The sequence below is a fragment of the Anticarsia gemmatalis genome, chromosome Z (assembly GCF_050436995.1).
Source record: "Anticarsia gemmatalis isolate Benzon Research Colony breed Stoneville strain chromosome Z, ilAntGemm2 primary, whole genome shotgun sequence".
Classification (NCBI taxonomy): domain Eukaryota; kingdom Metazoa; phylum Arthropoda; class Insecta; order Lepidoptera; family Erebidae; genus Anticarsia; species Anticarsia gemmatalis.
In genome coordinates this window covers 16,428,625-16,445,310 of record NC_134776.1, presented here as the reverse complement: position 1 = coordinate 16,445,310, position 16,686 = coordinate 16,428,625, and the positions used below count along the sequence as shown (strand labels likewise).

The 16,686-nt window shown below is 33.5% G+C and overlaps 1 protein-coding gene across 1 annotated transcript; it reads right to left on the bottom strand.

Moving 5' to 3' along the window:
* Nucleotides 1-761: 761 nt before the first annotated feature.
* LOC142986658 (histamine H2 receptor-like) lies at nucleotides 762-16,553 on the bottom strand. Its single transcript, XM_076135212.1, has 4 exons — nucleotides 16,154-16,553; nucleotides 5,359-5,560; nucleotides 5,077-5,246; nucleotides 762-4,614 (listed from the first exon to the last, which is right to left on the bottom strand). The coding sequence occupies exons 2-4, from the start codon at nucleotides 5,546-5,548 to the stop codon at nucleotides 3,907-3,909; spliced, it is 1,068 nt and encodes a 355-aa protein (XP_075991327.1). The 5' UTR covers nucleotides 5,549-5,560; nucleotides 16,154-16,553; the 3' UTR covers nucleotides 762-3,906.
* Nucleotides 16,554-16,686: the final 133 nt, after the last annotated feature.

Sequence of the window (16,686 nt, the reverse complement as noted above, 5' to 3'; positions counted from 1 at the left end):
TGCTTTCCGTTTACGGCCTCAAATTTACCTTTTTTTTCTGTAGAAATGTTATTTTAGTCGCATAAAATTTTTGCATCATCTTTTGCTAAATATATTTACCTAAATTGTCATCACCAAACTTCTCTATATTTGCTCGACAATTCAGTGACATAGGGTATCAGTATCGAATACCTACCTTTACACTACCTAAAGCCTCTAAAGTATTCTAAAATCCTCTAAATACAAAAATATTCCTATTAGAGAACAGAATAAAATCTAATAAGTTCTGTTGACGTCTTAAAGTGGAATCATACTTATTTTGAGACAATACTTAAACTCATCAGTTTTGTTAATAAGGTCAAAAAGTACCCTTATTAATTGAAAATATTATTTCCTTACATGTTCCTCATTATTAATACTTACGCACACAAAAGGAAGATCAATCTCGATGTTACAGCACAAGGCTGCAAGTACTTACATTATAACCGCGACTCTTGAGGTTGTAATGTTCGTGAGCCTTGTTAGTGTTTGTCATAGACTTAAGTATGAAGTATTCCAGTATTCCTGTGCTCGGGGAAACCGCCGAGCATCGACTTACGGTATATTCGTCAATATTCTCATAAAATCTCGATAAATGTTGCACGCCGAGGCTCTCTATTAAGTTGTTGACCTACAGTTTAAAGTGTGGTTCTGTAAGTGTGGGGTTTAAACAAAAAAGGATGATAATATAATTTAAACAACAAAGTACGGTAGACATTAATATATTTAGGTATTACATGTGATTATAGTTATTAGACAAGAAATACTTTATAATGTCAGACACTGATTAATTATTATTATACCGATTAGTTTAAAATACACATTCAATAATTCGTAAATGTATTAGATGAAACAGATAGCTATTGTCTTACCGTAAAGTAGTGCATCTCTGTTCAAGATAAAGTATGCAAATAGTCTGCCCCGAAGAAGGAATGTATAGAAGAAAGTATACAGTTTCTCCCAGTGAGAGTCTGTTCAATGGTTGGACAGAAGAAAATAATAGAATACCAAAGGTACAAAGATACATAGAAGATACAAATCTTCTTAAAAGTAGTCTGAAGTATAACAGAGATGCACTACAGTGAATATAGTATATTATTATTATTACATGATCTAATATCATTTGAAAATTTAATATGAAACAGTCAAGGAACGGCAAAGCATGGGATTTTACACATTGTCTAAGAAGCCACAATATTTTACTACAACTAAAAATCACTTTTCCAAGTTACTGTTTCGTTTGCTCTCCTTGTAGCGCTCGAGATAGTCGACAGTTTCAAGCAAAATGTTCGGTTTGAGTCGTCAATACGTTGCCTACTGTATTGCAACTGTAATATAACTTTAGTACATAATTCCTTTTTTGCATGGTTTGGGTTAGTGGGTTGGTAATATTCTCTAGTTGTTTCATAGTTCTCGAACCTTTCCTTGAAACTCCCTTCTATCCGGTAAAACAATCCTGTATGACCAACGTGTAAGATCGGCCAGAGCGTGTCGAAGTTTTAATGGCATCTTATAGGTTGTAAAAATTCCGTTCCGTACATAGTAATACCTCGTCCTTAAAAGTCGTATACATAACACTGCGATACAACTTTTTATTTACAATTCGTTCAATAACATCACTTGTGTTACATTATGATTGTAACATAAACGATGCTACAAAATGGAATGTAATGCTTTACCTCGAATTACAATAATATATTACTGGTCCAGATTTACATGGAAATACTAATCGTATATAAAGTATACTTATAACTCCAAAAAACAGTCTTCCATTAGATATATGTCTAAAAAGCATTTTAAATTCGGATACTTTTAAAATCAATGGGAATTTTTATTATAGACCGACGCACGGTGCGATGTATAGTTATTATCAAGATAAATTATGTATGATTAACATTCACAATTTGCTGTAAATATTCCAAGATTTATGTGCACGTGTCAGTAAAAACACACCGCGCCGTGACGTGTATGATAAAAACGCCCAATAATTTTACACACCAATCTTATAAGTTAAACAACTTTTAGAAAAACAATTCTACTTTTTATAATAGTATAAGGTTAAATAGTTACAATTTAATTAGTCATTATTAATCTAGAGTTGATATTTTATAGATTAAAGATACAGTGACGGACAGCTCAGGTTAAGCGCTGTCGTTGTGACGTCACCGATGCGCTACTTCGTATACTTACTCTGCCTATCATTCACGTGCGAGTTAAGCTCGCTTCCTACACCAGAATCATCTCTTATAAGCGCACTTTCTTTCCTTAATAAGACTCACTTTTCTGTCTTTCACTATAATATTAAAAATACGCGTGGAACTAAACGTTTGCCAAGGACGGAGATGTAGTGAAATGCGATAGGTATAATGTTCATGGAAATAATATATAAATGATGATGTGTGTACCGGTGGGTGCTGGACACATGCGAGTTTGTGCGTTACGATAACATAACAACTACGAATTCTAATCAAAGGATCGTCGCGCAGTAAATATTTCTATGAATGTGTGGACACATAAAAATGCAAAGTGTGTGCGTGATTTGAAAATAAATACTTAAATCGATCCGTACCCCAAAGGCGACAGTCAGGGGAACATGACAGGAGACTATGCAGGATAAAGAGATATAAAAGTTAGTATACAGTAAACATTCAGACTAATATTCTCTAAAATCGGTTAAATACAACCGGGTGCGAATTTACACCCTAAAAATTGAGAAATTACAACATTAATACGTAATTTTAACAGACGAGTATTCTAATTCTATTGCACATATATTTTTTTATTTTATTTTTAATTTTTTGTTTTTTTTTGTGTTTTTTTATTTTTATTATTCTCCTAGTCATGAACCTCTCATTGCCTCCCGCGATTCGCTCAGAGTAGGTGTTGTATATATTAGAGGTTACCGACTACATATTATTATAACGAGTACATAATAACTACAGTTTGCTCAATTATGTAGAAATATATAAGTAAAGGTCCTATAAGAGGAAATATATATTATATATCAAGACTTTAAGTACAAAATGTGATATAAATTCGAATTTTTTAAATTTAAGGATCATATCAAAATAATATTATAGAAAAATATAGGCACAGTTAACTGTGAAACTGAACAAGGGTTCAATTATCAGCTCTTGATTTTACATGATATTTGAGCTAATTTTTGATAAATAGGTTTCCGAAATGTAGGTTGTATTGGATATACTAGAAATGATAAGATTGTTATTAAGGTTTGAAAAATACTCCGGATGTGAGAAACATCCAAAATATTGACTACAAATAAATTGGTACTTAAATGTATATAATCCACAAAGAGAAAATTTGTCGAAAATACGTAAATAGTCTTTAGTTGGGGCTATTATACATAAGCAGTAAGTCGTGGCGCTGCTATATGAGCCTACGTACGAATAAGTCACATTGATCTAATGACACTTATAAGCATAACGCACAACATCTAGTAAAATATTAGTAAGCACGTTAAACCTGCGATCTTTTCAATTCCTTGGCTCTAGTTCAGAACCCCTACTATCCGATTTATATTTAACATAACTAATATAATTTTGAGAGTCATTTAAAAAGATGACTCTTCATAATAATTTTGTTATCCAATAACATCCGCTAATATAATTATATCCATGTAAATGGAAGATTTAATTTCTTTTTGGTTTCAAGCCAATTAGGTTTTATTAAAGGTTTCCTAATTTAAAATAAATAAAAGATTTTCTCTTGATCATGTAAAAGATCTCAAAAATCTTGACTAGAAAGTTCTCATTATCGCAGATCGTCACTCTCATATTAACCTAAAGTGTATCGTGCATCCGTTTAGAAGTCAAAATCGTCGAATTCGAACGCTTCCATTACGTACACCGTTTCAAAGCCGATAGGTAATCATAATTCTTGCGTCTCGCGCGACGAAGAAGCAGCTCGCTGGGGGGTGGACATGTTAACGGCCTGATGCATGATGTGGACCCGAACGTCCCCGGTCGCCGGCTTGTACTCCAGAGCCCGCCTGTGGCGGCTGTTGAAGGAGCCACCGAGCGTGCTCTTGCAGCAGCAATAGTAGAACAAATGAGCAAACGCGTGCCTAAAGTTCCTATTTAGGGAACTATACAGAAAACTAGTCAACACTGAGCGGCAAACTGCAATCCAGGCGCTTTGATAGTATTTGTTGTCACTTGTGGTTGGGAACTCGTTAACCACCACCAAGTAAGGAATCCAAGCAATCACGTAGAAAAGATAAGCGATTAAATTCAGATGAGTAGTTGAATTATCCCGTTCGAACTGCTGGGAGCGCTTGTATTGAACATGCTCGCGAGCGCGACGACGAACGCGGAGGAGACCGCAGAACAAGCCGTAAACAGCGAGTAGGAAAGGAATGCCGTGGAGTATAACAGAGGTAGCGCATCGGAAGTTAAAGTCACCTACGTGTAGACGCTGGCAATAGTCATAATCTAAGTGCATGTACACCCCGAAGCCAGCAGTCGTGAAACCGATGATAAACACCATAATAGACATTAAGCCAATCCTCATGTTCATGAACGCCTCATATTCGCCGGATGTCTTGCAAAGTCTGTAGTAGGTCTCGAGTCCAACAAGCTGCAAATTAATTTCCTATGTAATCTCTTCTACCGCTGCTTTTATTAACTAAAGATTCCTATTTATCTGCCAATTTTAGTATGGGACTTTTTGAATTTTCTATTTAAACATTCTAATATACTGTGCAATAAGTGTAACAATAAAAGCTAACAACTTGCAGTTTATCATCCAATAAACAAAAAAGGAATTTTTAGATGATAAATAATAAGTTAACGTGAAATTGACAGATAAACAAAAGGGTTTGGAGAGAAAAGATTTGATGGAGATTGGTGCAGTGTGAAACAATATTACTTCTGGACGGTTCCTCGATGTATTCAGTAAATTTAAATATTTTAGCCGACCGAATTACATTTTATGTGCTCCAGCTAGAAATCTTTCTCTGTCTTTTCTAGCCATCGTTAGTATGTCCTTACAAACCCTTGAATAATGGAAATAATAACATATTTCTAACAATAAACTTACCCCGAAAAACATACTGTAGGAGTATGTTGAGGCTTGCATGAGGAACTGGAGAATGTGGCAGACAGGTAGCGTGTCCCACTCGCCGGAGAGTAGAACTACAGCTGATATAGGCATTACGGCAGTCGTTACAATCAGGTCCGATAATCCAACGCATGCCAGGAACACGTTCCCTGCGAGACAACACACACACTTGAAACACCGAACCCTTGAGCGGTACACCTTGAAATAAGATATTCGCCGAGAAAAGACCATCGCGAATAGCAAATCTAACCATGAACTTACCGACTCGCTTCAATGGCCGCTCCACGAAGAAGGCGGCCACGAAGAATCCGTTGATGGTGGTGCCGAGACATGAGCATATTACCATGAAGAGCAGCCGGCCCAAGGTCGGCCACTCAGCGCTGAGGGTCACCGGGGAATACATCCTAGTGACGTTCCCCATGGTGAGGTACGACGGCCCCGTCGAAAGCATCGCGGAACCGCCCTAAAGGACAATATGGTACATTAGAGATGAACGAATTCGAAAGTTCATACAACATAATTTGTTACAACATCTTTACTACTAGTCAGTCAGTCAACCCATTAGTGTAGCAAACATTGATTCTTGAATCCTAACTTATAATAATTAAATGAATAAATAAGTGTAATAACTTTGACTAACATTAAATGAGCCATAACTACTTCTCAGAGTTAAAGATTTCAACGCGTGCGCAAATGCAAAGCTCATTTTATTATTTATTGAAACAAATGCATTTGAAAAAAATACTTCAATGCCTAATTTCACAAAGCTATCATATTTTTAAATATATTGATAACGCTACATCATTATTAAACGACGCGTAAGCTCTGAATAGTTAAAGTGTTTTGTCTTTTGATTGAAGTAACAAAACCCTTACGATTGCGATTATTATTAATACAGCTTGATCGCAAACAACGGTTGCTTAGCTATTAAATTACCCATTACCATCTACTATTAAGTTAATAAAAACACTTTTCTAAACACCGTATCACTAAGATGAAATATGATTTTGTTAAAATTTATCTAATAAAAAAATCACTAATCAAATGGTATCAAAAACTTGTTTCAAAGTGCTTTCATATTTCAAGTATAAATAAAACACGTAGAAGGCCTAGTTGCGAATAAGCTTCTTATTTCAGGTCAGTTTATCGATATAAAAACTTTATTCAGGTCGCATTTACAGCTGACCTATATGTCAGTCTTACACCTCTTTTTATGATTGAAGTGTGTTTTAGATGATATCGAAGTAACAGAAGAATAAAAGTGTTAAACCATCGATATTTAAAACGTTAGTTTTATCCAGTTTCAATGTCTCCCGTTTCAATCACCGAGATTGATCGAGACTCACACACAAACCGTGATACTGGCTGATAAAATGTACCAAAGAGTGAATGAAAAAAAAAATACGCCCGTGAATTTTTTTTTATTAAGAGGCGTTTTTTTACAGATAATAAATATATTATTTAACAATATAAGTAGATTTTTGAGTTATTTCCCGAAAGTAGAAGCAGTTTAAAGTGTGAGACAAAGGACGGCTGTGGAAAGACACTTTTAGTTTGAAAATACAGAAGCGGGAAGGACAATACACCATGCTGTACCACAACAACAAGTCACAGACAATACTCACTCCTACATGTATCAGCGAACGTTAATCCAATATAGCAAAACGTGAATAAAAGCTGTAAACAAACCAGACTATTATTATACGATACAAACGCACAGCCACTACTACATACGCAAAGCCGGGCAACTCGCAGAAGAAAAAAATCGCTGTTTAATTTTTAAAACTATCCATCACTATATATTTATAGTACAAACGGGTTTCAAACGCAATGAAAATCTAAAAGTACCTAATTTTCTTCACGTCGGGTACAAATCGGGTAAAATCCTTTAAAAATATTCACTTGCAACTTTGCATTCGAACGCGACGCAAACGCCTGCCGAGAACATAATTGAATTGCACACACGCATAGTAAATTAACAATTACATAGATTAAATACTTCCGAAAATACCGCACCAACGAGTTCTAAATTTAAACGTCAAGTAACACGTTAGCGAATGCGTTCCAAATTACAATTGAAATTAGAATATAATTGTTTTAAAAAACGTTACACAACTGCACTATGGTTAACTAACGCTTCGATACATAAGAGTTTTTATTCTGTCAGTTTGTTTGGTTTTTAAAGATAGCCGTGATTAAGTCTGTACAGTTTATTGTCCAGTTTTACGGCAGTTTGACGTTAGTAAGCAAACTGCCAGATGTACGCCGTTTGTCGGAAACGATTAGCCCAAATAATAGTCTAAATAAATTAAATCACGGCTTACGTCAGTTAATTAACTATGTGTTTGACAACGCTTGATCGAATACTTGTTTTGATTTCGTATCTAACAAATGAGACAATCGATTGTCAGGAAAATTATTAAGAAAAAAAAATTTTCATGACTTATTTTGACATTCTTTGTTTAACTATCTAACGACAATAGTTCTATTTGTGTAATACCAATGCTTCCAGTCCATGCGGTTTGTACTAGATAAACCAATAATTGGATTATTGACCTTTAATTTTGTAGTCTATAGTGAATAGCTTCAATACCAAGAGATGCATAGAAATGGGATATCGAAACGCCGATAACAAACTGTAAGATTTTATATCTATCTACAGAAAGTTCATTTAATACTATGTAAATCGTAAGGTTCATTGTTTTATAATTTACGTCAAGTCACTTGGTTTGAAAATCTGGCCTATCTATTTATGAAGGTACCGTCAAAATTTTGTTCTAAAGTAAAAAAAAAATTGTAACTTGATTAACGCCTAGCATGTAAATGGCCCGAAAACTAAGTCTTAACATCTGACGGCATGTCAAATACTCGATAAGAAGACTATTCCTATATCTGTTTATTCATAGTTACAGAACAGACAAAGGCTTTCCTTTTCTAACATATTATTTTTTAATAAAACCGTCAGTCTTACAAACGTTGACGTATTAAACATAAACTCAATTATTTTCAATTAATTATAACAAATGAAACCAACATGGCGGCTATTTATTCCACGTTAATTGACACTAATAACCGTATGCGCATAATTCTTTTAGTCCGTATCATTTAGTCTGTATCATTTAATCCCTGCTAACAAGGATGAAACACCAACGTCGCATCAAAGGCTTATAAAACAGACTACATACTGTGCAGTCAGGAGCACAAATGTCTAAACAACATATTTTCTATACCACCTTAAACAGAACAAAAACTAAATGTTTGATTTGCCTCTTCAAAATAATCTTAAACTTCAACTATTATATCAAGGTACTTATTCATAATTCAAGATTGACTGAATGACAGCGTATACTTTTTAGTTAGTAAATTCGATGGTAAACCTATTTTTTTTTTAAATTCCGCCTATAACCCAGTTGGGGAATTAACATCCCTCAAAAGCTTTTTAAAGAACTGTCAAGTATGCATTTCATTTCGATGCTTTCCTTCACTGTTAGAACAAGTAGAAATTATTTTTAATTATAAAAGATATTGGCTTTTATTAGCTTGGGTTTAAACCCCGGGCCACTTGCGTGGAAGGCGTGTGCTTAGACCACTCAGCTCTGAGCAACAGAGATATACGAAAAAATATATTGTGAATTGAGTCGGCTTCTAAGCAACCATCAAACCATCTTTGTGATCATAACTGAACATCGATCGGTTGCAAGTGGACACCGAATAACCTAGCCGTACATCACTCAAATATTAATACATCAACGCTAATTGGCTGAGAACAAGGTATTTGATTTATCATTATTATTACGTTATTGTGTCATTCCGGTCGATTGTTAGTTAGTTAAGCTAACGACGTAGTTACTTTGTTACTTTTGATTTGAATAAAACTGTTTTAAAACGATCAAATTTTTTATTGTTCCTTATAAAATGTTACTGTTTAGAACTAATGTCTTATCTCCGTGAAAGGGCCCTTTGCTAATAAAATCATAACATTATGAAACTATCACGGAGCTCAAGATACAAATGGATCAAATTCAGAACGCAATCAAAACTTAGTTCGGATTGCATCCAGTATCGGATCTAATTCCTGCAACCAATCACTTAATCCTCAGTAGTATCGCTCGATCGTTTGTTAACGACATTGTTTAAGAAACGCCTATCAGATCGTACCCGAACAATATAACCCTTTGAGGTAAATCAGGCGACACCTGAGAGCAATACATCAGAGCAACAAAGGTATCAACCGAAGACCTGAATAATTGTGCCATGAATTTCCACGCACATATTGCAAGAGATTTTCACGGCGGAGTTCCAATTAAACCTAGAACTCCTGTGCACTCAGCATTACATTAGATTAAAGCATTGCTTTGCTCCACAACAATTCTCAAACTCCGTAGTTACCGCTCAATTCATCGAAACAGCGATTCAATATAAGTTTGGGAGTTTTACTTTAGTTTTCGTACATTACAGCATGTTTCCCGAAACGCTAGGTGTAGTTTTCACTCGCGTAATTAATTTCATGCATCATATACCATGAATTTGAATTGTGAATGTTCAATTTAAACTTATGAAACCACTGCCGCGGCGTTCTAAAATGATGCGAATTAAGTAGAATGAGAACTATTATAGCCACAGTATTTAATTTAGATTCTATATTAACCTACTCTCAAATTCTGTTGATATATATTATAAGTATAACTGGAATATTCTCGAGTGCAATGCAAATTTTTGCAATGCTCCATAAGTAGACTTTAACTAACAACATTTTTGACCCGATTACATCGTCAATAAGGAGTCTCGGTACTTATGAGTAAGAATGTAAAATAATTCTATGCCGCAAATTACGAGTATATTGATCTTTAAAGTATAACGGGAGCTAAGGAGTTTAAATTTGAAGAAAACTATTGCATTGTAGCGTTTTGTTATATTTTCCCAGTTGCGTTAGATCCCAGGCAATGGGGAGCATCCTTCATAGAAATTTTACACAATAGGAAAGGAATAGTGTTATCCATTTACAATGCCAATATGATTGCCAATTAGGATTAAGGAACAGGATGTACGGGTACTTAGAAATGCAATTTAAGTGACAAATAAAATGTACAATGAAAATTGGAATGTAATTTTAGAATAATAATATGACTGGTGTACGTACAAGAAAGATGTTAAGTTTTTGATAAAGTAAGCGAAGTAGATATCTGCGTACCTCACTATTAGCGTAAAAATCCTACTATTTGTAACACCTTATGTCCCACATTTTTTTACAAAATAATCTCTCTTTCTTATTAGAACAATGTGTATTATTAATACACACTAGTTTTTTGAAATCTGACAATCCGACAAGAGATGCCATTTTGGGCACATTTATTGCCAGCGTTTACCCATTATTTTTTATAAGTTTGAGAAATGACTATCACCATAGTGATCACTTGTATCTGCTACTTTTATAAACCAATATAGTGATTTAAGCAAGTCTTGTAATTAACTAGTCCCGTTTAACGGATGTAAAACCTAAGATGTTGGATTAGAACTGGTTAGTCCAACTGCAAATGGTAAAAGTCTTAAATTGAAAGTTATCTTAAAACAAGAATTTCTATTTGGTTTCTTGTTATATTTCCTATTTATGTGTCATGTATTAAAAGGGTGAATGTTCGCTGTCTGTCTGTATATTTTCGCTTATCATAAAGCTATCTAAACTGCCGAAAAGATTTCAAATATATTAGTGACAGAAAGGGTTTTTTTAATTTTTGTGCTGAGTCTAATTATTCAATTTTCCAATCATGTAACGTGTTCTGTATTCAAAGTTCAAGACAGTGTGTATAAGAAGCCGGGTTCCAGCTAATACTACCCATACATAACCTACGACAACCTAACAGTGCGTCTCCTAAATGAAACTCAAAAAAAAAGGAGATAACCTCGGTTGCTTATCTATAAAAAATATTAACCAGTAGCTTAGTATTTCTAAAGAATAAGTAAATGTGAGTAAACACATGAAGATTTACTTCAAAGGAATAAAACTTATAATAAATATCTAACAAGTGTACGTTTCATATCCAGCTTGTATACTAAAAAGGAGGAAGGAGGAAATGAAAATTTTCATAAAAACCTATCGAGCATAAAGTCATTCGACTTACACGTGAAGCTGGTTGCAAATTCAATATGGAATCAAGATTGCAAGTCTTATTTTCAAAAATAAAAATATGTGTTTTAATATACGATATGAAGTTTCCTTTGACCAGTTCGTAGCCCTAAGTCCCTTTGAGAAGATATTGCGCCAGTTCACATACGACTTTATGACAACTAGATAAATAAAATTGAATCATGGAATTGTATAATAGATATGTACGCGCATAATTTAAGAACAACGACACCAAATTGGATAATTATTCTTTTAATGTTTGTAATCATCAGGATAGATTTGTTTGGGATCGATGGGACCCAAATTCCTAACGGGAATGGGATCGATAGGATAAAATCCGAGTCGAGCCTCGATTTATACATTTTTTAATATTGTTGCAAACGTGTTCTGTATTTATTTTCATTATGCATCTGTTTTAATCGGATCAAATGATTAACTTGTTAACGAGGCTCGAATATTGAATATTTTTATTCGGAAAATCCGTTTTTATTAAGAGCTGTTTGTTTTTAACGAAACATTTTCTGTTTATTTAAAAAAAACATTGTGTTATTAGAGATAAATGTTTGGAAATATATTTTTAGAGAGGAAAATTTCATGTAAATTTCCTATGCTACTATTAAGTAGGTGCTTCAGTTTGTGACTATATTTTATTAGTTTTGCTCTCCTAGCGGGAAAACAAAGCGGTTTCGTATATAATTTATAATTTCATCTTGATAAAATAGGTAGGTATTATGTTTTAGAAATAATCCTTTGTTAATTTTGAGAATACTGATGTTTTCGTACGTTTCGTTAATTTTTAAGTGACTTAAAAGAGATAAATTCGTTTATGTCTTTTTTTCTATTGACAAAGTTACGCAAAAGGGCATATCAATCTTTACTTCTTACAACAAAATTTTGGTCCATGATTATCCCAAAAGCAACGAGTTACATAAATATAATAACTTAACCTCGTACTAACACAGAGGACGTTAGTGTTTCAACCGTGATTTCCTATAATGGGAAAACTGCGTCATGTTCTATGTTCGTGTAATATCCCTTGAGAATTAGTTAGATCCCGCACAAAAACAATTGTATTACATAATATTACGTTTCCCTGTTATTTTCTTTGTCTGGTTTAAATACATTATTCTTATTCAAACTAAGGGGATAATGTTTTCTTGTTAATCGTAACCATGTTGAGGTAGTCCGCAGCTGCTCAGAGTTCAGTGAGGTAGGTCCGGTATACGTGAGCCGGCAGTTAGGTACTTTGTATTGGTTTATAATTCTCGTTTTTAGGGTTCCGTACCCAAAGGGTAGAAACGGGACCATGTTAGTGAGACTTCGCTGTCTGTTTGTCTGTCACGCGTCCGTCTCATGAACCTTAATAAATTAGGCAGTTGAGATTTTTTTAAGTGATGTATTTCTGTTATGTAATATTAGCGTTTAGTATATTTGATGTTGATTTTTGGCTGTTTTTAAATCTAGTTTGAAAGCACCTCAAATTCTGTGCTATGAATAAAATATTTTATTTTACGTGCGTTTAGTTCTGACTGACTCAGTTTATAAAAAAAACTGAAATTTTGTAGGATAAATTGTATAATTTAGAAAATGGATATTATTTTTATCAATTTAATTTTGTATAGAGTGAACTTTGATACACTCGATTAAAATGATTAGACAATCTATCATCCGTAGACATTATACTAATAAGATCCATTATATGATCATAAAAAAATGTAACATAGTTTAAAAAAACTTAGTCCCGTTTCGATCTGTTCGCAATAATCTTGAGAACTCCTGAACAGATTATCATGTGGTTTTAATAGACAGAGTAATTAATTCAGACGGAATAAGTTTTTAGTTTTTTAGTATTGATATTAACCTTTTATCACTTTTGTTAGTTGGTTAGGCGTGATGTTTTTTTTTCAGTTACGCTAGAACATGGCAGGTCGTAAAGTAAAATTATATGATTAAATATTTCATTAAATAATGATAAAAAAATATATTTCTAACACGAATTAGTTTCAAGACATAATTATTGTAAATTAGCGTTCGTTTAATTATAAATATATTCAGTAACACGTTAATAAAGACAGTGTAATTCGCGGAAAAGACAGCGGCCTTGTCAAATAAACTGTTACCTATTTTAATATTAGATCGGTTAGGCCGTAGTACAACTCATTGTTCCTACTTCGCATTGATATAAGAATTCATAGATTGTAAGGATTATTTGGTTGAAAACTTGTTTTAATTATTTGTTATTAAATTATTAAAATACAAAAGTATTCCATAGCTGGATGTTGATTTAGGAGAATCGATTTAATTTAATAAGGCGTGTGAAATGCGCGCGCGCTTCCTTCGTAAATAGTCAGAAATACGTATATGTGACATGAGTGTCATGTTAAATTCTTTAAATCGGCTAAGTCTCTTATGTTTTAATCGAGCTATTCAAACAATTGTTTAAAATTCTCGCGAAATCATTTAATAGGTATCACTCAGAAAAGTTAATTAATCGCGAAATCAAACTACTTTTTTCGTAAATTACCGAAAATTTTCATCGCGATTCTAACCGGCTTTCGTCGTATATTTAGTGTATAAGTCTTGTTAGTTAAAAACGTATTTCCGTGAATACTTAGGATTAAGAGTAAAAGGATTACTTTTATCTTGCTTCAAACGATCAAAAGAGAAAACAGTTTTTTAGTTTTACGCCGTAATCGTATGCAGGTTAAGGCAGGTTCCTTTATATTTCTTTACCATAGCTTTGTAAGTTTTCTTACGTCCCGTCTTAGAAATTACCTAAGAAATTGCATTTTACTTCCTTTAACGTCTGTAACACCGTGTTATATCGTATTTTATATTTTTTATTAATTCTTTTTTCTTCTGCTTTTAGTTATTAGTTGAACATCAGGCGTAACATTTTGTTATAAGTTCTCATTGTATGATTTGTATCCTTTCGTAGTTTCTCTTTTAAATTTGTGACATTTTTATTGCTGATTTATCTTAGCGTGTGCCATGAATTGTCTTTTTTTGTTAAGTATGAAGTAAATTTGTTTCTTATTTTTGTAAAATTAACGGGTTAAAATCTCGAGTTAGATAAACTTTTGTATACTGAAAAATTTTCATCACGATATTCCGAATTCGTCCCATATCCAAGCCGGAAACCAAATTTTGCATTTCCTCTAAAATTTAATATTTTGGAGAAAATTGCTGCTTGCAAGCGATTGAAGGCGCGATTGCCGATTTCAGGTAGAATTTATAAAAATAACCTACATTACTATTAAATTCAACATTTTTATATCTTTATTGAAAAAAACAATACCTACTATAAGTTCGTTATAATTACATTCAAAGTTCAACATCATTTCAAGATAAGAATCAGTAGCAGCTTATCGGAAAATTGCTTAAACATTTTCCAAAGTCAGAAGTCTGACCGAAAAAAATTTCATACCCGGATAGACTCAAGACTAAGCAGTTAAAAATACGCGGCCATAGTATGGCCAACAATGTTGTGATAAAACCTTAATCGTATTGTATAATCTCATTAAAATTGCCAAGTTTACGCGAAAACGTCCATTTTCGAACTTGAAACGTTTAAAAACTTGTAAGTAGTTTAATTCAAGGTTCGGACTCAATTTAACTTTGCATTGAACTACCTTTTAAATGAAGACATACTACATTGATTTGCTTTTCAATTATGTTCCCAGCATTTTTTAACTTTAATTTCTAATAGTCGAAAATTTCTTTTTTTTTATTGTAAGACGTTTCCTTTTTCTAAATTTCCTATTAAAATGTTGTTCTACTAACATTCTGATATTAAAATTCTATAAGAGAATTGACTAGCCTTTAAAAACCTCTAAATTTCCGCAAAGCATACTGTATGTAGGTAATAATCGGTAAAACGCCAAGCAAAAGTTAAGCCACTTTAAGCCTATTGAAAGGCAGCCGGTCACCGATAAGTTCAGTCTATCTCAACATTTGAAGCTTTGAGAATTCAGAACTTAAAAATGTCACCCATCACCCAGTTATTTCAAACAGTATTAAGCCCATTGGTAAATGAATGACTTTAAAAACTGACTTAGCAGATTCGCTATTAACATTCTGAAGTTTAAAGTGTTAAGCAATCTGTCTAACGACCATTTTATTGATGGGTGAACGCTCAGCGATATTCGAAATCGACTACTTTCTCATTTAAATGCATTTAAAGATTTTTCTTCGTCCCGAGTTTTTTAAACTAGTCTAAACAATTACTAACTACAGGAAAATGTTTAATCTGCCACATTTATAAAAACATGCCGTCAAATAAACATACAAAGCATCTAAGAAGTTTTATACAAACTAAAATTAATCGAAAAGTAACAAAGCTATTACGCAAAGCACTATTTGGTTCATCAATTAAGTGAAAACAAAATTAAAACGTTAAACGTTATCAGATAGTAAAGGAACGTTTTTCCTCAAAAATAAATGGAATGTTTACTAACAAAACGCGAGAACTCTGTTTATAACAACTTAGTTATAAAAGATAAAGTGTACGTAATACGCACACGAACGCAATTTGGGAAATATCGGAGATCCTCTCGGATTCAAGGACTTGTGTGTCGGTCAAAGTCAAGGAAAAATGTTGGTAGACGCAGACAACGCTGTCTCGAATACGCACGTCTTAAATCACACTTTGATGTATGAAAATAGTAATGGAACTTGAACAAAAAGTTCTGAAGTAAAACCACAATAAAAAAGACATTCACAATAATACTTTAGCATAGGTTATAACACCGGCAAATCACTTTAAAACAACTTAAATGCAACATAAAATTTAATACAATCCAAACAGAAGTTCCTCACATTTATTCTAAACAAATAACACCAATCAAAAATAAAATAAATAAACCATACGCATTCCTCTCTTTAAACAAACGCAAGCAAATTATAGGTTAAAAGATAAAATGATTGACTTACTTGATAACGAAACGGCGGCGATGAGACGAATTCAAACTCGACAATTTAATTTAGACAAGAACTTTTTAAATATGAGAAAAAGTGCAAAAATATGTGGGCCATCGCCCTTAAATAAACACTAGAAAAATTACTTTTTAACTTAAAATAATTTTAAGTAACTATCACTGTCAAAACCAATAGAATTGAAATTCAAGATCTCGTAAGTTTTCGGGTATTTGCGGGCGCAGTGCTTCCCGCCTACCGCTCAAATGTTGAAGAAATTGTTCCCGGAGCGATATTTATGTGGATTTGTTGCTAGGTGTGGTGGGGTTGTTCAGGGTGGGGGTGACGCTGCGTCGAAGGGTAGTTTTGCCCATCTGCGCAGGCTTCCGCGCGAATTTCGTAGGAGTAAAGGCGACAAGCTGACGGGCGACGACTGATGACTTGAACATAAAACTGAGACGGTTTCGTGAGGATATCCTTTCTCAAATACGTGGGTAGTTTAATACTACCTCTGTCTATTTATATAAAGTTGTAAACCCAATGAAGGTGTC